At 44.4% G+C, this 23,600-nt stretch overlaps 1 protein-coding gene across 4 annotated transcripts in view; it reads left to right on the plus strand.

The window, feature by feature from the left end:
* Positions 1-12,990, plus strand: part of DCAF5 (DDB1 and CUL4 associated factor 5) — a 99,291-nt gene extending 86,301 nt beyond the window's left edge. For all 4 annotated transcript variants that reach the window (XM_054567377.1, XM_054567374.1, XM_054567375.1 and 1 more), the window contains 2 exons: positions 2,082-2,209; positions 9,440-12,990. In XM_054567377.1, the coding sequence (XP_054423352.1) occupies positions 2,082-2,209; positions 9,440-11,203 (1,892 nt within the window). In that variant the 3' untranslated portion in view covers positions 11,204-12,990. The remainder of the gene's footprint in view (positions 1-2,081; positions 2,210-9,439) is intronic.
* The last annotated feature ends 10,610 nt before the right edge of the window (positions 12,991-23,600 follow it).

A 23,600-nucleotide genomic window follows, 5' to 3' on the forward strand; every position in this document is an offset into this window, starting at 1 on the left:
TTCTTAAATACTAGCAATGTGGTGAAAATGATATTAGATATTATAGTCAAAAAAGACTGTGGTCCAAATCCTGGCTCTAACATTTACTAGGTGTATGACTTGAAAGAAGTCGCTTAAATTCTCTTGAGTCACTTAAATTCCTTTTCTTGGAAGCAGTAAACTTAAACAAGAGATTGGTACTAAGTTTAACTCAAAGTTTCTTTGCTGGTGGCCACCTCAGTGAGGGGTCTGGATAGGAGTACGATGTTAGAAAATGTAGAATTCAGAAGAGACCATGAGCAGGAATACTATTTGTTGAATCAAACTCACATAGAACAGAAGTAGACCCGGAGGAACTCCTTGGGTGTGGTGAGATCCCTGTATTAAAACAACTGTTTTTACATGTCCATGGATTCCTTTTATTTTGACTGGACTCAGATTACCTTTTGCTCCTCCCACTCCAGCCTAGGAACACGGTACTTGGCCCGCTTAGGGGATTCCATTGTGTCATCCTACCTTGGTGCTTCCCTTTTTCTGATCCTGCTTTTTCTTCGTAAAAACATACCAGTTTTATGTCTTAGTCACTCTCTTTTCCTTTATAGCTGATTAGCAAACTTGGTGTTGGGCTGAGATATGAATAGCTTTAAATGTATTATATGCCTTGGAAAATTCAAGTATTAGTAATAGCAAATATGAAGGGGAAAATTAGGCAAAGGACATTTTTGTCACCCACCAGGCAGAGCAAGTACCTAGTACCAGCTAACTTGGCACTGCCAAGAAACAGATCAGTACAGTCTGAAACCTTGCTATTATTTTTTTTTTTTAAGATGTATTTACATGACACTAAAGAGGGATATCTTCAGTGAGGCAAAAGAGGAGTCGTGTCAGGATGCCAAAAGCAGAAGACACCTTCCCCAGAGCCAGATTATTTCTGGAGAAGGGATATTTGTTCTGGTCATATTCCTTCCAAACATTGAGATGACAAATGTTTGGAATGAATATTTGAACAAGGTGGAGCTGGGAGTGCGACGGTGTGGCATGTGGAGCCTACACTCACTACACTTTGCCCTAGTGGTGCCATGCTCCCGGTTGGGACTAAGAAGGTATTTATTGCTTAAATAAGTGAGCACTCATTTCTCTGAGTCTGAATGCATCGTATTTGCCAGTGTGCCAGGGTCACGGGTCGGCCTGTGTGTACTGTTGTTGATGGTTGCTCAGAAGCAACCTTGATCAGAACTTGAGTGCATGTGTCTGTGTGACTGTGACGCCCTTAGCAGTGACGCCGAACCTTTGAGATTATCCCAGGTTCTTTAAGGATGACATAATCACCTGTTTTGCAAGTTCCAGGACTCTGATACTTTTCTCAGTCATTGAACAAGAAAGCCTACAAGATTGGTCTTTAAAATACAGCTTTCCATCAGTGGCCTCTTGATTTTAATCCATACATGATGTCTTTAAAGCCTACACTCTCTAATTCAGATCCTCAATACTTGGGCCCTGCTTATTATGAAAGTGATCCAGATCTCCTCCCTTTATCCTTAGTTCTTCCCTGCTACCACGGTTTGAAAAAAAGAAAAAGATTCTTCATTATTTTATCAGTGGTTTTATACATTTGCCGTTTTGTTTGCTATCTGCCTCGTAGAAATTGAGGGCAAATGGACTAGAGATGTTTTTGTGCATTTAAGTAATTATATGTTTTGGTTCTGCTTGTCCCTGGCTCAGCTGCCTAACTGTTCCCAAGCAGCTCAGTCTCATTTTTGCTCATGACTGGCATTTTCTAAGGTAACACTTGGATTCTATCTTAGTATCAAAAACTTGGGAAATGTTTTAAGTGGCTGTAGCTTCATTGACAATGGAATTACAGTGGGTGGGCGTGGGCAATGGTTAAAGGCTAAATAAAGGCACATGGTAAGAGCACATATGCTGAGAGATATTTCACCTTCCCTCTTTCCATAGCAACTTTATCTGTAAGATTAAGCTTTCTGCCGGTGATATAGTTAATAAAAAATTTTGGCTGCAGTTCAGAGCTGTTTGCCTGCCATTACTGGAACCTATATACTTTTCATTAATTATTTGATTTTTGTTTTCTTCTGTCTTCCCAGGTGGCATTGGTAGGGTGGTCAACGGAGCCTTCATGGTACTGAAAGGACATCGGTCTATTGTTAACCAGGTTCGATTTAACCCCCACACCTACATGATCTGCTCTTCTGGTGTAGAAAAGATTATCAAGGTGAGGCACCTTCCTCTTCCGTCCTCTTAGAGAAATTATCACAATTGGAAGAAACCAAAACAATGTATGTAGAATTTCTTATCTAACCATACTAAATGGTCTATCAATATTCTCAGTTATTTTGACATATTACAAAATATTGAAAAATTGATGTTAAAAAAGATTGATTTAAACCCTTCCTTTCAGGATCTTTTTTTTAAAATAAGAAAAAATGTATTGTCATTTATTCGAATATATTGGCCAGTATTAACTCACAAGATATTCATTTACAGGCTTTTCAAAAGAACTGGGTTTTGAAAAAGCAACAGTAGAAAAGAGAACAATCGATTCTGCTGAGTGGTGGAAGAGGACTTCCTGGTGGTCAGGCAAATACTTTATGCAGCTTGAACAAACAGAATGTCCCTACTGTCCTTGAAGCCCTACAGATAGCGGGGCTTCGGGAGCACCCTCTTGCAGCCCCTTTACTTATGGCCGCATCACTCCAGGGCCAGCCTGTTCAAATCACTTTCTGCTCTGTTATCATATCACCTCCTCTTCTGTGTCTTGGGACAATTTTTAAAACAGTCACTAGGCTTTGAAACTAGACTGTATGCTGCTGTGTTTCTAGTGGACTTTGACCTTGGATCTAATACGTTCTGCTTTTTAAACCGCATCCGGAGGTTAAGAAGCCACGGCCCCCTCAATTACTCAGTGTGCCCTTTGCATTAATTGTTGTCCTGATATGACACAGAGATAACTAAGTGACTGCCAGAATCATAGCTAAATTGTCTCAGGACCTATCAAAAATAACTGCATGTGGTTGCCATTGAGGCTAAACACTTGCATCAACTGCACACTGACTGAATGAACTTAAAACCCTGCCAAGGAATATTTTTAGAGCCTGCAACTGAGAGACCACAGAAGGGTGGTTCACTGCCCATCACTCACGTTTCAGTTGCTAGTAACCGTTTTCTACATCTGAAAATGAGGGTTTGGGGCAGATGATGAATTATTTGAAGACGCTATGATAACTTGACTTTTAAGTTAGAATAGATGATATTCCCCCTCAAAGTCAAAACTCCTCTTTTATTCCCCTTAAAATGGCCTTGAAAACCTGGGGGAGGTTTCAGGGAAAAAGTAAAAATTGGTTTGTGATGGCATGGTAGTTTACATTTCCTTTTGCTCTTTAAAAAAAAAAAAAAAAAAAAATCCAGAGTTAAACCAAGTTGTATCTGAGGCAGAGAAAGCTATCAGAAATACAATGCTGGAGCATGGGTCCATATGCTTATTTGTCCTTACTCCAGCTTCCTGTATTTAGATTTTGTTGGTCCTGTGACTTTCATGATTGCACACATTTCCCCATAGGGCTAGAGCAGGATTTATAGATCATTTTTACTGACTTTTTCTTTTTACAGATAATAATATTTAAGTTATAAATTAACTATCAGGGGTTAATTACACAGATAATTAGTGGTAAAGCTAGGAGAGAGCCCTAGCTTCCCAGGGTGTTTCCCCACTTACCATGCTAACGGGAAGGCAGCAAGCAGGCAGCCTGATGTTCCTGCTGGATTTGATCATCTCAGTAGTTTGTTGTTGTTTTTTTTAAAATATATTTTTAATTTACTTTTAGAGAGAGGGGAAGAGAGGGAGAGAAACATCAGTGTGTGTTTGCCTCTGGCACGCCCCTTACTGGAAATCAGGCATGGACCCTGACTGGGAATCAAACTAGCGACCTTTAGGTTCACAGACTGGCACTCAATACACTGAGCCACACCAGCCAGGACTGATCATCTCAGTAGTCCTTTACTTGGATAGTCAATGAATTGGCCTTGTCCCGTGCATTGCTTTCCCTTCTCCTTAGGCCTATGACTAATGGGTTGGCATGGTAACATGTCCTCTCCAAGCCTGCTGACGTCATTCTCTTTTCTCAGAGAGCTCTGCTTGGGTATCTCCTTTAGAAGAAAGATTTCTGCTTCATTCTGCGCTCTGGCATGCTTCTATGCTGAGTCTCTCCAATTACTATTTAGTCAACTGGAGTCTTTGCCCTAAAGATCATAGGTTGGAAAGAAGCCAAGTTCTCAGAGGAGAAAGAGAAGAAAATGCTTTCTCTGTGAGGTTATGCAAACTGAACTATGGAACTCACTGCTTCCAGGTTTCAATAGGGTCTGAATCCTGTTCCACTAGAAGGCACATTTAGCCATTTGAAACCTTAAGTCAGTACAGCTGATACCCTCAAGCAGCTCTTTGAATCTGTCTTCCATCTGTCAAGTAAGGATGTTAACCATGACTTGCCACCCAGGAGAGCCTGGGAATTACCTGTGCCTTTCCATTTCTGACTACTTTAATAAATGTTCACTTCCCTACTTGCTGTTTCTGAGAGGATCAGTGGCTCAGAGAACATCAATATACCATGTTCTAGTCTAGTCTAGTCTGGCACCTTCTTTTCTCTCTCTCTCTCTCTCTCTCTCTCTCTCTTCCCCTCCCTCTCCCCCTCCCCCTCTCTCCCCCTCCCCACTTCATCCCACCTGCTCCCTGTCTTGTCCTTTACTTCTGCCTTTCTAGCCCAGAGGAGAAGAGTTCTTGCTGTTAGGGCCAGCATTTTCTCACCTCTAACAGGTGGTTCTATCCTCCTGAATGCCCACAGCTACCAAAAGAGGGGGTTCATATGGTAGTTAAACATAAGTGGAGGCAAGATAGGGCAAATACTGACCTTTTTTTTCTGAAAGACCAATATTTATTTGCCCCATATGTGTAATATAACTGTTGCATGTTGTTTGTGCAAGGCTTTACGGGAACCACAAAGGTAAAGAAAGGTAATGCAGGCCTTCCCAGGAAGTGATTACCTGTTAGGAGAGACAAGAAATAAAGGTAATGGAAAATGCAGTGGGTATACAGGAGACATTTAAAAAGTACTGTGGGAAGAGAATTTTTTTTTCTCCCATCTGGAGTAATCTTGATGTATGTAATACTTAAACTAGACTCTGCAGAATAAAGACTGCAAAAGGAAGGAGAAGAATAATATTGGAAGAAAATTCTCAATGGAAGGGATGGATATTTAATTTTTTTATTGAATCAACAAATATTTATTGGTTATCTACTGTGTTCCAAGCATTGTGCTTATGGAAAAATGCTCAGGAACAGCAAAGTGTGGAACCTGTGGAGCCAAAATGATCATGTTTGGCCAAAGTGAAGAGCACAAGAAGTGGGGGGCTAAGAAATAAAGCTGGAGAAGGTAGGCCAGACCGTCTTGAAAGTCAGGTTGCAGAAGGTGGAGAACCCTTGAGTCGCATTTTAGATCCTTATCTGTGTAGTTTTTCTTGGTAGGTGGACATATTTCTAAGTTTAGTATTGAGTTGGCCAAAATGTCAGTTTAGTTTTTTCTGTAAAATAAAAGACACATTTTTCATTTTCACCAATAACTATTGATTTGGGTATTTTGAGCATGTCAGCTATCTCCCACGTGGTAGAATGTTGATCGTTCTCAATTGATGTCTTCATTTGATTGCTTAAATTGGTCTACCTAACCATGGAGCATCGTCCAGCAAGAAATCTCCAGCACAAATCTTTGCAAACCACTTTTGACACATTTGATCAGTCACAGCACCTTCTCCATACACTGTACAAATCGTGTGTGTGTGTTTCAGTTGCATTTTATACCTTTCTTGAAACAATAAAGCATAACATGCCAAAAATATCACTTATTTTCTTCCATCTTCAGTATTAAAATGGCTACACAAAAATTCACCAGTTTTGATAAGTTGTTTTTTTTTTTTAATGCATGCTGATATGACAGCTGTCACAATACAATCTAACAAAATTGTATCAAATAAAGTAAAGACAACTAAGCGCTACTGGAGCCATCTTAGGGAAAAAACCAAACGAACTTTTTGGCCAACCCAATATAATAGTCCAAAGAGAAAAGAGGGGCTTAAGGCCTGCTACTGCAAGCATGCCATGATCACCTGTGTAGATCAGAACACTTGTTCCTTAATTGCTTTCCATTCTGATCACGTTTGGATTAGAATTGAACTGTATCCTTTTCCTCAGCAGCCTTGGGAGCTGAATTTTTCACTGGACTTGAAAAGAAAGCTACTCACCCCTCTTTCTTTTCTCATGAACCTTGCCCCTATAAGGAGGCATGTCTAGCCATTAATACTTAACATGCCACAGGAAGTTTTATTTTCACTGCTTCCCTGTAAAGAAATAAACAGTTTGCGCTGGTGTGACTTAATGGACTGAGCGCTGGCCTGCAACCTAAAGGTCACCTGTTCAATTCCCAGTCAGGGCACATGCCTGGGTTGGGGGCCAGGTCCCCAGCTGGGGGCGTACAAGAGGCAACTGATCGATGTATCTCTTGCATATACATCAATATTTCTCTCCCTCTCTTTTGCTCTCCCTTCTCCTCTCTCTAAAAATAAATAAATAAAATCCTAAATTAAAAAAAGGAACTTCGCAAATGCTTGAAAGTGGTATTTTACGGATGAGGGAGGACCGAAATAAAAGGGACCATCAGTACTTCCAGTGTTCAAAAGTCTCTTTGAAGATGGGTCTAAACTTTCTAGTTGAGGTATTCAGCTGCTAAATGAGAGAGAAGCACCACATTTATTGGTGCTTTGGTATAGACTGTGGAAATGATTTTCATTACTGATGAGAAAAGAGAGTTTCAAGGGTGAAGTCATTGGCCCAGGGCCATGTGAAGTGGTGGGGTTGGAGTTCTTTCTGTTCTACCTGCTCCCGTAGCTTTGTGTTGCAAGTCTCTTCAGGCTAGAAGACTGGCTCTGTATGATGGGGGTTTTGTTTTGCTCAGAATCTTAGGATTGGAGAACACTCATTTATTCATTGCTTAGATGAGGGAGCTGAGCTTCACCCAAGGTCATCAGCTTACTAGGAGCTGAGTGGGAACCCACCCTCAAGTCTCCTGCCTCCTGATCCACCATTTTGGTCCATTATGCCAAGCTTTAGGAATGAAAGCCCACCTCAGCTTAATCTATTCCAGAGTCAGAATAAAAGCTGGCTTTCAGTGCTATGGTTTTCATTCTGGAAGTGAAAACATATGGCCCTTGGTAGTAGTTTAGAATCTTTGTTGGATAGTTAGACCAGCATCTTGCCATTAATATTTTGTACTTCAGTTAACAAATTCTGAGTTACTGTGAAGTACATGTAGATTTAGCCTCATGTTAGACTACATGGTTAGTAACATTTTATCATTTTTAAACCGGAGAAGTGAGAGATTTGACCCAGAGTAGACTAAGGCCACAAAACATCCTAAGTGCTTTGCTTTTAGGATCCCTCATTTTCTGTTCTAAGCCACCAAACTTCTATTCCCTTGGACAGCTGTTTTCAGAGATAGTCATTTATAGCTTGAGCTTGTTGCTGAAGACCATGTTTAAATAAAGTTTCTGAAACAGCCCTGGGTGGTATGACTCAGTGGACTGAGCGCCAGCCTGTGAAGGGAGAGTTCGATTCCCAGTCAGGGCACCTACCTGGGTTGTGGGCCAGGTCCCCAGTTGGGGGCATCTCGAGGCAACTAATCGGTGTTTCTCTCACATGTCGATGTTTCCCTCTCTCCTCCCTTCCCCTCTTTCTAGGAAATAAGTAAAATAAAAAAAATAAAAAAATTTTCAAACTTAGACTCTCACAAAGAATTTGAGAATCTCTCAACAAATCTGTTATTTCCTGCTACTAATTTTCTACTAACTATATTCCAGTGTTTCTTAAAAGTTGGTGTCCCCACTTACTCATTCCTTGAGTGCTTGTTAAAAATGCAGCACCCTAATGCCTACCCATGACTTGTTGAATCAGAATCTTTAAGGGTGGATGGGGCTCAGAGTCAACATCGTCAGTATTCTTCAGGTGGCTCTTATGTACTTCAAAGTTTGAGAACCGCTGCAGTAAAACTCCCCTGGGTGAGATTATGAAGCTGGAGAGGGGAGGACAGCTGAGGAGTTGTGGGCAGGGAAGAAGGTTGAAGGGAGAAATGAATCTGAGTTGGGAACTGGTAGAGAGCTAACCTAGGTTACTTAGCCCCTCTTGAACTGGGATCCTCCAAAGAGGTGCTGCCAACCAGGAGTTGAGGTAAAGCATGGAGAGAACAGGCTTCAGTAAATTCATGGAAGTGAATTTGTCCTTGGCTGGCTTTGGGGAAATGAAGCCATTATCTTGATAGAGAATGGGGAATGAGCAGCCACTGTTTTCTGGATTGGGTGTCATCTAAAGATAGACACCAGCCTGTCAGCCAAGAAAATTGCCTGGAATTTCATCTGAGTTGCCATGGCTACCTGCTGATTTATAACCAAGCTCCTTTGTGCTGCTCTGTGGACCAGTCTGGCAGTCAGGTGAAGCTAATCATACTCATTTGCAGTGACAGTTTAATTACCTCGTTCTTGGTTTTTGTATAATCTATTCAACTTGTAAAGTTGGGCCTTTGCATTCAGACAGACCTGAGTTTGAATCCTAGTTCAGCCACGTTTTGGCTAGGAGCCCGTGTGTCTGACCGTGGAATGGAGGGATCTTAAGGGATGGAGCTGCGGTCTTGGAGAGGGATATCCTACCTCTTCCCATGGTAATAGAAGAGCTAGAGAGCAAGCCAGCAGCTCCCTGGTTAAGAGAAACCAGTTTCCTGGGTAACTGATGCCTGCATGTCCAGGAGGAAACTGCAGTGTAGGCAGTTGGCTATTCTCATCAAGCTCCAGTAAGCAATTCCCATTAGTTAAAAATAGAAATCATGCAGTTGGAGAGAAGTGGAGTTACAGGCTGAAATACTAACTGTTGCAGAGGACTAACTGCTGGGTCTGCTTTTACTTTGGCCAAGTGGTGCCTCTCTGTGCACCGCTTCAGTCTCCTGAGAGTTTTGAACACATTGATTAATCTTTAAATCCTCCTGTGTCCTCTGAGATTATGAAGGAGATTATTGTAATTTTCATACTACTAACAGAGGAAGTTAAAAGGGTGGGTGAATTGTGGGGGAGATGGTGTGAAATTATCCTGGGCCTAGAGAAGGACTTAGGTCTCCTGATTAATGTTGTGTCCTAAACCATGTTGTTTTTTCACATCTGGCTTTAGCAGCCTTGGTTTTCATATGTGCCCAACATAATCCAGTCTGATTAAGAATGTATTTTTAAATTTGGTTGGCAAGTCCTGGCTAAATGACAGGAAGAGTCTAGGGTAGTTCTGCCTTGGTGTTCTTTAAACCCACCAGCTTTCCAGTACTTTCCAATCAGCCCTCGTTGGTTTTGTTGTTATTTTCTGCAGATCTGGAGCCCGTACAAGCAGCCAGGATGTACCGGAGACCTGGACGGCCGGATTGAGGATGATTCCCGCTGCCTGTATACCCACGAAGAGTACATCAGCCTTGTGCTGAACAGTGGGAGTGGCCTGTCGCATGACTACGCCAACCAGTCTGTACAGGAGGATCCCCGGATGATGGCCTTCTTTGACTCTCTGGTGCGCCGTGAGATTGAGGGCTGGAGCTCTGACTCGGACAGCGACCTGAGTGAGAGCACTATCCTCCAGCTGCACGCAGGGGTCAGCGAGCGCTCGGGTTATACCGATTCCGAGTCCTCGGCCTCACTGCCCCGCTCCCCTCCTCCTACAGTGGATGAGTCTGCCGACAGCGCCTTCCACCTGGGGCCCCTGCGGGTCACCACCACAAACGCTGTGGCAGCAACTCCGCCACCGCCCACGTGCGAGGATGCTGCTTCTCGCCAGCAGCGCCTGTCAGCTCTGCGGCGCTACCAGGATAAACGCCTCCTGGCGCTTTCCAACGAGTCTGATTCTGAAGAAAATGCCTGTGAGGTTGAATTGGACACGGATCTCTTCCCTCGTCCACGCTCTCCCAGCCCTGAAGATGAGTCCAGCAGCTCTAGCAGCTCCAGTAGCTCCGAGGACGAGGAGGAACTGAATGAACGCCGAGCATCCACCCGGCAGCGGAATGCCATGCGGCGCCGACAAAAGATGCCCCGAGAAGAGAGGCCCAGCGCCCCGCCCAAGCCCTCCAACACCTACATTGGCGAAGACAACTATGATTATCCCCAGATCAAAGTGGATGACCTCTCTTCCTCCCCCACTTCCTCCCCTGAGCGGAGCACTTCCGCTCTGGAGATTCAGCCAAGCCGGGGATCACCAACTTCGGACATAGAGTCAGTTGAGCGAAAGATTTATAAAGCTTACAAGTGGCTCCGCTACTCCTACATCTCCTACTCAAACAAAGATGGAGAGAGCTCCCTGGTATCTGGGGAAGCAGATGAAGGGAGAGCAGGAACCAGCCATAAGGACAACCCAGCCCCTTCCTCCAGTAAGGAAGCCTGTATAAACACCACAGTGGCCCAGAGGAACCAGGACCTGCCCCCTGAAGGCCAGAGCAAGGATGCTTTAAAAGAAGGGACTTCTGCTAGAAACCCCAGCATAGCCCCAGGCCATGAGCCCAGCAGCCACTCTTGGGCAGAGGCACCAGAGGACACCTCTCAGGACACTAACAATGGTGGCTCTATAGAACACTCTTTTGAAACCAAGAAGCTCAATGGAAAGGCCCTGAGCAAGGCCCTGAGCAGCCGGGCTGAGGAGCCGCCCTCTCCTCCTGTCCCCAAGGCATCTGGCTCCACTTTCAACAGTGAGACTGGCAACTGTGCCAGGACCCAGTCTGATGACAGTGAAGAGAGGAGTCTTGAAACCATCTGTGCTAACCACAACAATGGACGCTTACACCCCCGCCCCCCTCACCTCCACAACAATGGACAGAACTTCGGGGAGCTGGAAACAGTGGCCTGCTCTTCCCCAGGACATTCAGACACTGACCATAACTTGTCCCTGACAGGGACACTCCTACACAAAGATTGTTGTGGGTCTGAAATGGCCTGTGAGACCCCCAGTGCTGGAACGAGAGAGGACCCCACTGACCCTCCAGGCATAGACAGCAGCAGGGCTGTTCATGGCCATAGTGGCCTCAAAAGGCACCGAGTCGAATTGGAAGATGCAGATTCGGAGAATTCCTCCTCAGAGAAGAAATTAAAAACATGATAAATACAAAGGGAAAACAAAAAGCTACAAAAAGGAGCTTTACAAAAAAAATTTTTTTAATCCTGTTTAGTGAACACAGAGGAAAGGAAAAAAAAAGTATTAAAGGCACATAAAACCAGGGCCTGAATTTTGTGTCTGATGCTGCTCCCTTCTATTCAACAATGGGTCTGATGTTTAGTTGGCCATTGGCTTGTGGTGTGTTAAGAAAGGGAAAGAACCCAAGTGACTCCTTTCTAGTAAAACGTAAGCATAGGCTACCTGTGCAGATTCTCTTACAGTAAACCCTTGTTGAGACATTTGACTTGTTCTTGTGTGTGTGCACTGGCACACGTGAGCTCATTGTTTCAGACTTTTCCTTCAATTCTCCATCAGAAAAGGATCTATGGATCTGTATTTTTTGCCATCTCACCTTGTTTACATGCTGTAGGTGTTCTGGTCATAATAATGAGTACCTGCTAAATCAGGTTGTGCTGCCAGTGAGTAGTGGACTTAACGCTGAAAGACTGGAGAGGAGAATGGAAACAGGCCTTCAGCTAATTGGCTGTGCCGGAAAGGAAAGCATGGTTCCTTTCTTAAAGAAATCTTCCATGTTTTCTCTCAGTAGCACTTCTACATTGAGCATTTAACGTAGACATACTAAAAGCGGAGCATTTTTAATGCTGATGAGAGGTTAGCACTTAAGATCAGATTCAAGAGAACATAGATCCCTGATAAATTTCACTGACTGCAAATTGAACAATGCTGCAACACTGTATGGAGGCCATAAAATATAACTAGTTGTGGGTAACACTTTAACCAGTTAGATACTTAGTTCTAAGAGGTGCTCAGAAGGCCTGCATGTGCTTCCCTGGCCCCATGTAATGGCGTCTAAGCATATAAGCATATTGAAAGAAGGGGAAAAGACAGCTCTCAAGAGCTCTGTGCTCAAACTACTAAAGTGGATGTTATATGTGTGTGAAGAGGTATAGTAAAAGAGCAGAGTATGGTACTGTATTTAATTCAACCCAAAATGAGTGGTGAGAATTGATGGGCCTGGCATCTTCCCTCAGGCTTGCAATTGACAGGCTGTGGTGTTCTGACCAGATCTTGCAGAACAGTGGGCATCTTGAAGTAACAGGCTCTTACTGAGTAGGTCTGTCAGGAGCCAGAACATGTGGAAAGAGGAGTCAGTGGTTTTAAGATTCCTGGCTCCTGGAAGAGACTCCATTTCATTGAGGTAGATAAAGATTGAGAAGGGGAACGGACCGAGAGATTCACAGCATCGCAGTGATCGTTAGTCACTTGGTTGTCAATGAAGGGCTGTGCAAGACAGGAAGATCTAGGAATGACCAGATATCTTGTTGTCATAGATGTCATGAAAAGGCAAGAGAATACTGGCAAGAAATGAGGAAGAGAGGAGAACACTGTAACTTTGTTGGGCGCAAAGGTGCTAGACAGTTAGGAGCCCAGATGGCATTGGTGGAGGGAGGACCCATTGCGTGACTGGTATGGCCTCGCCGACCCTTTTAGAAGAGGGCCTGTCCTACTGGAACTGGGACCAAGGGGAGACAGCCTGTGGAGAATGAAGACTTGGATGGATTTAGGCACTGGGAGAAGAGAGGTTATTTATAAAAGAAGGTTGTTGATCTAAGCCAAAAGGGGATATCATCTTGCTAAGCTTTGTGAAAGGAACGTTGTGCCTGGTATGTGTGATGTGACTTGGGTGTGAAAACACTGTCTTAGGAGAAAGAGATAAAGGAGTGTGAGTAGCAGTGGAGATGCTTACAATTTAACAACTGTAATCTCACTGGGGAAGTGGGAAAAGTGATTCTGTAACCATTAGAATTATTTGGATTTGTAATCAAAATGGTTTTATGATTTGTTTTTGACTATTCACAGATTATTGTAAATTCTGGTTTTATAAGCCCAAGTCATTTTACATTTGCTTTTCCAAAATTTATTAAATTGGAATTTTTTAATCCTTTATATACAAAAAAAAAAAAAAAATACAATCATTCAGTGTGTGTTTCTCTTCCCCTTCCTAGTCAGCATACCCAGTCTTTTTGTTTTATTTTATCAGTAGGTATCTTTTCCTGACTTCTCTAAGGTTAATCCACATATATTCCTGAAGAATAAAGAAATAGTTAAAAGTTCTCTTGTGAGCTAGTCACTTGGTAGTTACCGCTCCCAAATGTAGAACTTGGTCTTTTTTGTGTTAAAAGCCTAATGTCATTTGGATACTCAAAAGAGAAGTCAAAAATTCATTCTGGTTCAACTTTAATGTCCAAGAAAGATTGCTTTTTAGTAAGGATGCCTTTCATCTTTGGGAGAGACTCTTTCCAGCACCCAGGTTCAGCTTGCCAGGAAATAGGCCCCACAGGAGCAGTCTGGGAAATGCTTGTCTCTGTAGCCACTCCCCTCTCATTTCCAGAAGTCTCCTGTCTGTGACTGTGGTCCTGGAAACCTGGCAGGAACCACTTCCAGGGTCCCTTTGTCTAACCCGTATAGAACCGATATTCCAATTTTGGAGGCACATTTAATCCCCAGATTCTTCTATGATAGGTATTTTACTAGCAGGATGATGGCACTGATTAGATTAATAGCTGCTCAAAAGCGCCTATTATGTTTTTTTCTGCATCCTGTACAATAAGATTTTAAGTGGCTGGTCCAGATCTAAAAAAGCATTTCTCTTCACTTTATTTTCCACCTGGTTTTGTAAGTGATTCCTGCGTCTCTAGGACAGCAGGTAAATGAGTTAAATGAGTAGTTGGCTTGGGGCAAAGGAAGGTTGCTACTGTGCTTGATTTACTAAGCCGGGAGTCCCTTGTTTGTCAAGGTGCCTTCCTCTGCTGAAGCCTTACCTCCTCACAAGCCCACCCAGCAATGCTAACTCTCCTGTGTATATGCAAATAAACCTATTATTCACTTCTCACGGCCTCCTCTTCTCTTCCAGGGAAGACTTGGTTGCTTAGACACCTCTCCTCCTTCATTTCTTTCCTGCTTTAATTCTTGCCTAGTTGGAAACTTGATTCAAAGCTACACTGAAGACCAAAAGAAAAACTGGTACCCCACATCCATGCCAGTGGTCACTGTCACTTTTGGAATTGGGACAAAATTTCACATCTGGACAACAAAATGTAGGGTTGGGAGAGGTGTCTTGTTGGTCTCTTTTTCCAGGCTTAAGTGGTGTCAGGATAGCGAGATCCTGGAATTGACCCTTTTATTAGTTGGAACTGAGGGAGTGAGGCAGTGAAGCAATAAGACAAAACAGCCCCCAAGGAAATGATTTGTTTTCTGATGTTTCCAAATATCAGATTACTTTTCCTGCCCTGTCTCAGGCATGCACTGAAAACTTCTTTTCTTAAAACAATCCAAAACTTTATATATCCTACCTGTAAAGCTGCCCCCTTTGGTTTACTGAGAAATTCTTACCAACCAAGACTCTTGTGAGGAAAATAGACCTTCCAAAAGAAAGGCCGTCCTTACCTTATGACCTGCGCAAGACATTGTGCCAGGGTTGAAACACTCAGGTGAAGTAAGGCTCGGTGAGTCCAGACTTGCCCACAGCAGCGGGACAATGGCTTTGGGCAAGGTGTGTGGTTCTCCAAGGAGGGATATTTCAGTCTTAAGTGCTCATTTGTCCTTGAGTACTCATCCTGGAGTGAAATAACAAATTCAAGTGGCTTGGAGGTAATTTTGAATTTCTGTAAAGAACAGTGCTTTCCACTTGGAACAGAAGAAAAGTGTATGAAAAGAAAATGTGAGCTATTTGTACCCTAATTGCATTTGGCCGTTAGTACAAAGGTGGTAAAATGCTTCTGAAAACGGAGGTTTAGAGACAAAGAGAAACTTCACTGGGCCAACACTGATGTGGCCAGGAGCAAGCAGGAGTTGCTCAATTTTCTTCACTCAACAGGTTTCACTCGAGCTGTGCGTAAGGGTCCTGCAGTGCTTATCTAGGAGACAGTCACGCCATAAGGAAAAGAGATATCTAGCATTTCAAATTACTGAAGTTGGGAAATGACTTCTTTCTGGAGCCCTGAGCCATGAGCTAATGGAATATTTCAGCTAAAGAGGGCAGAACGCTAGCTTACAAGTCTCGCGCTATGTGGCTTTCTTAGTAACTCCACCAACGCCAGAGAAAGTCAATAAAACACTGAGAAATCTGGGTGCCAACCCAGGATCCTTAGGCATGAGAGATGTTTTTGTGGTCTAGGGAAGCTGGGAGGGAAGATATTTGAAGGGAAGGCGATTAGGAAGACCACAGTGGAAGAAATTAAATGTTAGGTGGGTTAAACAGCTTTCCAGATCCACAGAACTGGCACTGAACGTGGCATGAACTGGCATCTGAAACACTTGGTCATCAACACCCTCCAAAGTCCCCAAGTAAAACCTTTAATTTACAGTAATGGACATCAATAAAAATGCAGATTCATTTGGGAGAAATTTGCTTTTCTTGAATGTATAAATTCCATCAAGTAATGATCATATAATCACCTGGACACCGGCACACTTAAATAGATACCTAGAACAGGTGAGTGTGTCCTCGTTGGTGATTGGCACAGGCTTTCATAGGGAAACAAACATCCCCCAACTTGACTTTGAAGATGGGTTAGTGATGCTCTTTTGGGCCTACCCCACCACGATTTTTATTTACATTCTCCATATCTCAGTCAATGTTTTTTATATTCTTAATTTTTTAATTGCTCAGTTACAGTTGTCTCTTTTATTTATTGATTTTAGAGAGGGGGGTCGATTGGTTGTCCCACTTATTTATGCATTCATTGGTTGATTCTTGTATGTGTCCTGACTGGGAATCGAACTGGCAACCTTGGCATATCCTGATGTTGTGACCAACTTAGATACATAGCCAGGGCCCAGAGTCAATGTTTTCTAACATTTCTAGTCTCTCCAAGACCCTACCTTAAATTTTTAAGACTAACTTCTTTTTTTTTCCTCCTAAGAAAGACCTGTGAGTGGGCTAGAAATGGCAATGCACTAGCAAAAGTGAATTCTATATTGGTTCTTCAGTGGAGTAGCTACATAAGTCTTGGGCAAATTACTCAAATTCTTGGAAACTGAAATACGAAGGTCCCTCTCAACTCTAAAATCCAATTTCCATTTCATGGGCTGTCTGGATGAGTTCTCAGGATACCTCCGTAGTGCCTACTAGAACCAGTCAGTGAGCCAAGACCTCTGGCACGTGTATAACTGCTTAGAGCCTCAAGTTCATCTGTAATATGGGGGAAAGAATGCCTCTCTTGGCATATTGTTAAGAGATTAAATAGAAAGCACTGGTGTTTGCTTCATTAGTACATCCTCTCTCTCCTGGTCTCATTGCTTTTTGATAGTGAAGTGCACAATAACAGACATTTTGGGATGGGTCTGCCAAGGAATATAGAAAGTGAGTTCTTCAGAGGAAGAATTTAGTTTATTAGCAAACTTTAAGCTGAAACCACAGGGGGAAAAAAAGTAAATTATCCCCATTATAGCAGACTTGAATAAAGCTGAATTTGAAGCCTTGGACATCACCTCCAACTTGGGGAGCCAACTATCTAAAGACTCAAAGAACTGGGAGCTTTTCTTTAAAAAAAAAAAAAAAAAGCCAGGGCTGGCTGACAGAGGCCTCACGGATCCTTGCTTAGGCAGCAAGTCTGCAGTGGATGGGGGAGGAATGGAGTGGCGAGTCAACTGTAGTCTTAATATGGTGGTGCTGGAGATGACCCAGACCTCAGGAGCTGGGACAGCAAACTTCTCTCTGGCATTCTGAGCTGGAATTCTCCCATCTGGAGCTGGGCCAGCTCTGGAGAATCATAGAGTGGCAAGCCACTGAAATGCTCTGTGTTATGCCGAATGAAGGAAAGTTTGGACCAGAGTTTTCCATGCAGGATTGTTTCATGTGTGTTTGTGTATTAAATATTTTGCAATATCGGGCTTGGCCAAGGGGAAAAGGGTCAGAGTTCAGTCCCATCCCCCTAAACCCTCAGAACAGATCTGGGATAGAGATCCAAGAGCACATTCGTGGCACTTGGAGAGAGCAGGCAGAGAAATATGAGAGGAAGGTTTTGAATTGCTGATGGAAAAGAGGCAATGGAATTATACTTGGGAGAACAAGCTTTTCAAATAAAAACACATCTGCCAGAAGAGAAGCCGGAGCAAGGGTGGGGGAGACTGGGAGGTCATAAATGAGTTCAGGCCTAATTTAGCATTTTGACCTTAGCCTGAAGGAGGTGGGGGTGGTTAGCTGCATCATCCAGTCCAGCCCCCCTCACTTTAGAGATTGAGAGCCCAAGGCCAGGTAGTGGCTTGGTCTGGCTTCTGAGGCTAGTGCTCTTCCCACATCTTGCTCTTCCTAGGTGTGGTTCCTTAACTGGGGTTGTGGGGGCGGCGGGGGGGCAGCTTACCTTGATCTCCCCACCCTCACCCAGCAAGACTTCTGCTTACAACATGCAGTGGTAGCAAGGGATTGGAAATGGTGGCAGGGTGTGGAAGGACAAGCTTTATGCAAAGGAAAAACAAGGCCAGCTGAGCTTGGATCACCCTCAAAAAATCAAGGAACCTACACACAGGTAAACATGTCACTTGTCCCTGTACCTTTCAGGAACTTTGATCACTCCTGGTTTGCCAAACGCTGGCATCCGGGTATTTAAGCACCAGGAGTTGTCAATAAATCCCTCAGGTGACTTTCAGAGAGGAACAGTCAACACATAGGGAAAGGGGAAGAAAAGATAAAAGGGACCAGAGGATGGGAGCTGAGGTCCTTAGGTTTTAGGAAGACAGGGACAATTACCCAAGGACGAGGAGAGGAAAGAACAAATTCTAAGTGGAGTCTGCCCAGTTGCAGGCCCAAGAAAACTGGTTCAAATTACTGTGCTCTTCTTGGCTGTGAGGTACTGGTAAGATCTTTTTCCTAAACTAGCTGTGAAAAACAGCTAACAGCTCAGATCCCTTTATCATTACCTCTGTTTTTAACTTCCCTGTCCAAAGGAAACTCCCAGCACTTTGTTCCTCAAGCAGCTGCCTGGGTTGGAATTCATGGGCAAGAACTGCCAAGTTTAGCATTACTGTGGAAGACTGGTCAGTGCCAATGTGACAGCGTTGGGCCCAGCCCCAGTAGGTAGAACAGCTGGTGGAGACTATCTCATTCCAGGTCTGGCTGACTATAGGGGCAAGAATTGGCACAGAGGCAAATTTGTCCTTCTGCTCAGGCCAGAATCCAAATCCTACACCCCCTTCCCACAGCTTGTCCTTCTGTGGAGAGACTGTGAGGATGTCCTAGACTTGGGCTCCTGCTGAATCAGGGTGCCCTATGTCTTGTGAGGCCAGTTGAATCCAGTCAGCTACATCTGACGCACTGACTTTCTCTCATCTTCTGATTCGGGGTACAATCACCGCTCTCTTCCTTCTAAGATTGGCAGGTGTACTCGAGGTATCCCTGAAGGCAGATGTTTAGACCCCCTGCCTGCTGAATACCTACACTGCTTTTCACCTCTTCGTCCCTCAGGTTAATGTGTGCAATGAAGAATTCAGGGGAAAGTGAGCTTTTCTGTTCCACTGGGAAGGAAGGGAAGAGGAGGGTGGGCGGGGCTGATCCTCAACTTGGCATCCTGGACAACAGGGGCAACGGAGACCCAGGAGGAAGATGGGAACCTGAAAAGGCAGAGGACCAACGGTGAGCTTGCCTCTGGAATCTCCTTTGGAAAGAAGTCAAACTTATGAGATAGACCGGAGTTGTTGAAACAGCAGGGCTGAGAGGCCACGCTGTCTTCATTCAAGAGGATCAGCTATTGTGTCCAAAGAAACCATTTAGACTTTGTATTTAATTGGGATCAGCTCTTGGGATGGTGATGCAGTGAGAGATCAAGGGCTCTGGCCCTTCAGCCCTGGGTGCCTAGAAAGCCAGGGACAAGGTTTTGACAACCAGGAAGGAAATCTCTGGCCAGGCCCTTGCCAGGAAGAGCTGACCTCATGACAATAGATGGCCTCTTCAGTTCCTGGATGGGATTTAGGCTCCAGCATTCTTGCCATCAAAATCTAGAGTAATGGGAAGCCTCTCTAAGATGATCTCTAGGCACCCGGGGACAGGACTACCCCTATGCCTCTCCAGCCTGTGGCATGCCTTGTGGTCCACTTGAACGGCACCTTCCAGAGTTGTGGGAGACCTGACTCACTCTGGTGTACATCACCGTCTCACAAGCTCCATCAAGTGGAACTCTCAGTCCCTGCTCCCCACGCCCAGTGCACTAGGGGTTCTCCCCAGAGCTCTGCACATTCCCCTCCCCAGTTTCCCTTCTGTTCCCCTCTCTGGCCAACCCACTAGCCCCATGACCAGTCAGGCTTGGGAGCCCAAGCTGTTGCAAAGTCAGGGGTAGAGGGAAAACATCCGTGGCACCTGCTGAGCCCACAGTCACAGGGACTTTCTCCTTCTCAGTCCTCAGTGTGGCTCCAAAGCCAAGGAGAGGTTCAGCTGCCCAGTTTTCCAGGCTGCTTCTGCTGTTCAGTCCTCCTCCTCTGAGGACACACTATGGGCCCTGGTCTGGGAGCGGCAGCGGGCTCAGAGGGTGAAACTGAGAAGCAGCCTCTCATAACCTGACGCCCTTTGGCCCCTTCCTGCCCACTTCTGGGCATTTCTGTTCTGCCACTGCTGCTTCCCCTCCATCCCAGCAGAGAGGGAACTAACAAATTTATTCCAGCGGAGCCCTGTGTACCTTCCTGGAGCCAAGAAACCTCCTTCCCTTGTGCTCTGAGTCAGAGCCCAGTCGCCCCAGAATAGCAGAAGTAGTGAGTCAGGGAGAGATGGGGCCCTCGGTGGGCTGAAAAGTGGGGGTCCGAGGTAGCCCCGGGTAGTAGAAAGAAGGTGGCCTGAAGAGCCAGAGAGACTCAGGTGAATCTCTGCTTTGTGACACAGGATAGGCTTCGGAAACTGAACTGCCTCATACATGGAGTTAAGATGAGGCTTACCTTGCAATATTACTGTGTGGATTAGGGGTGTGAGTGTGTGTGTGTGTGTGTGTGTGTGTGTGTAAAACACCAGCTCAATGTCCAGCAGGCCATTGGCACTGGATAAAGGGAGATGCTATTATTGTCTTCATAATCACATCTTCTTTCGGGGCCAGCGACCTACTGACTGATGACCCCACATCCATAATGCTGATATTATGCAACATTTTGAGGACAAGTGGCAGTAGAGAGGTCCTGACGACTTCTCCAAAGCAGTCATCTCCTCCTCCTCCTAGCCTGTTCCCTCTCAGGATCTATGAGAAAATGGCACTTGAAATGAAGCTCAGTGTTGTGAAATGCCGGGTTCTCTCTTTGTCCTAAATACTTACAAGCCAGCCCCAGGAGCCATGCCTCAGAGCTAGATTTGAAAACCAGAGGCTAGTGAAGGGAGAGAAGTGGCAATGGGTAGAGGGAACACTGGGCACTGCGTCCCCTCCCAGCTGCCCGCCCTGTGACTTACTGAGACTGTGCAGACAGAGCTTTGGTCTGCTCGGCACAAGTATGGCCTTCACTTTAAGAAAAGCCAATTATGAGAAATTCAAACTTAGGAGAAGCCAAAATGAGGACAAAGGGATTCACATTATATACAAATGAATTCTTTGTAAAAGACTAAGTAGCGACGGTGCCCACCTGCTGTGTGAAAAGAGGCGCCCTTGGGTGCGGGGATGCAGGGCGAACTCGGAGTGAGCTCTTTAAAATGGAGCCAATCCAGAAATAAATAAATAAAATATTTAAAAATGTCCTGGCTGGTGTGGCTCAGTGGATTGAGTGCCAGCCTGTGAACTGAAAAGTCGCAAGTTCAATTCCCAGTCAGGGCACATGCGTTGGTTGCAGGCCAGGTCCCCAGTTGGGGGTGTGTTGAGAGGCAACTGATCAATGTAGCTCTTGCATGTACATTGATGTTTCTCTCCATCTCTTTTGCCCTCCCTTCCCCTTTCTCTAAATATAAATATTTTTTTTAAATAAATAAATAAAATGAAACCACTCCTCTTCAGTAGACCTGCAGTGATATGACCATCCTGAGCTTTGCTGAGATGGTCAGTTGACCCAAAATGTAGGAATTGCCGCAGAGAAGATATTTCTCAGGTTCCACTATCCATAAGGATTTCAACCTCTCCCTCTAGGAAGTTGCCACAAATCAGAAGTAAAAATTCCCAGCTGATCATTTCAACCCTCCCTTCCTACTCCTTGGTGCTCCTGAGTGCTGAGGAGGGTTTTAGGAACGAGTTCTCTCCTAGCGCCTCCTCTTCAGTCACAAAACACAAAAATGGTCATTACAGGGTCACAGATCTTTGCACAAAGGGAAATTTTGAGAACAGTAGTTTTCCTTCAAAATTTTAATCCATGAGGGATTAGGAACAGCCTCACTTTGTGAGACAAGAATGTTTAAATGGAGTCATTGTTCTAGAAACTTAGCCAAGTGATGTAAGACATGAAGCAAAAAGATGCGTCTTTTTCCTTCCCCGGGCATGGTGCATCTCAGTACTGGTGTCCTGGAGCTTTGCAGATCTGCACGGTGAGTGTGTGCTTTGGCTATTATTTCTGTGTGAGAAAAATGGATGAAACAACCCTGTCCCCTCTTTGCATCCCCAGCTTGTTGCCTGCCGTCAGGAGACTGTTCGTAATCAGCACTACCCAGAGTAAGTCTGTGCATGTTCTATGTCCCAGCGATCCACTCCTGGCCATACACGCTAGGCCTTCCCGCCAGGTCCTGAAGGGGACATGTACCAGGACGTCCACTATGGGTTTATGGGTGGTGTCAGGGAGGGGAGGCAGTAAAGCTTTTGCTTCTGTGGGAGTAGATGTGCAAATATGGTGGCAGCCCACCCCAAGGGCCACATGGCCCTAATGAATCAGATGTGCTACTCAGAGCCACATATATGGACCCTAAAAACACAGTGCTCAGTGAAGAAAGTAAAATAGAGTAAGAGTTATAACACAGTATCATGTGCATAAATTAAAAGCGTACTCACATGAGAGCCAAACACATTTATCATAAACATGTAAAACAAAAGATACACATTACATGCACTGGAACTGTATGTAGGAAGGAAAGTGAGGGCGGTGAATGGAGAGGCACACAGAAATAAGCCAAGAGGAGAGAGGACCGTATGAAGACGTGTGCACAAATGTTCATACAGCGTTATTCATAATACCCAGAAAGTGGAAATGACCCAAATGTCTATCAACTAATGAATGGATAAATCAAACATGTTATACAAGGTCTGTCTGGAAGGTATCCAGCCATTTAGTATGAAAAATAAAGACATTTATTGAAGAATATACAAGATACAAGAACATTGTACAAAGAACAATGACAACTCAGGCCCCTCCAAAGTAGGCACCTTGGAACCTCACACAGTTCTCCCAGTTGCCATCAGCTGCCCTGTCGTATTTTCCTGAATCTCATTGACAGTCTGAAATGTCTTCCCTTTCAAAGGTGATTTTAGTTTTGAGAAAAGTCAGAAGTCAAAGGGTGACAAATCTAGGCTGTAGTGGGGCTGGGACGCCTGGGTGATTTGATGTTTTGCCAAAAAACACCGCATGAGACGTGATACATGAGTGAGCACATTGTCATGATGAAGCTGCCAATCACCGGTTGTCCGCAGCCGCGGCCTTCTGAATCATCCAAATAGCTTCCACGGAGGAATGTTCAAGCTTAAAGCAAAATTTGGTAGAGATCTGTTGCTCTACTTGCTCAGTTATTTTGAATGTGACGGCCACACAGTACACAAGCTCACTCAACAGTGTCTACCACCCCCACTGAGTAGTACAGTGAAGTTGTCATTGTTCACACATGCACATCCCAGTCCACTCTCCTTGGCTGCCAGGTTACATTGATGCCGCACAACCATTCTCGTTATATTAACAATGACCAGACTTTTTCTGGACAGACCTCGATATGAACAACTATTTGTCCATAAATGGAAATGAAGTACTGATTCATGCTAATACATGGAAGGCCTTTGAAAACATTATACTAAGTAAAAGAAGCCAGTCACAAAGGACCAAATATTGTATGATTCCATTTATATGAAATGTCCAGAACAGGCGAATCTAAAGAAACAGATTAAGGCAAGACTAGGGTGCCTGGGGCTGGGGTGAGGGGCAGCTGAGGGTGACTGGGGAGTGACTGCTAATGGAAGCAGAGTTCCTGTTTTGGGGTGATGGAATGTTCCAAACTTAGATTGTAGGGATGGTTTATACAACTCAAAACCGAGCAAAAACCATTGTCGTACACTTTAAATGGGTGAGTTTTATGGTATGTGAATTATATCTCAATGAACACATTTAAAAAGAAAAAACAGAAGGGGAAGCATATACTCACGTGGTTGCCCGCTGGTCCTTCTGCTTTGTGCTTCTGGTTTCATGTGGGAACTGGATGAGGTTCACCTACCTTAACCCTGCCCATGGGCCA

This window comes from Pteronotus mesoamericanus, unplaced genomic scaffold, assembly GCF_021234165.1.
Source record: "Pteronotus mesoamericanus isolate MK-2021 breed Mesoamerican mustached bat unplaced genomic scaffold, CSHL_Meso_final contig_182, whole genome shotgun sequence".
In the NCBI taxonomy this organism is placed as follows: Eukaryota; Metazoa; Chordata; class Mammalia; order Chiroptera; family Mormoopidae; genus Pteronotus; species Pteronotus mesoamericanus.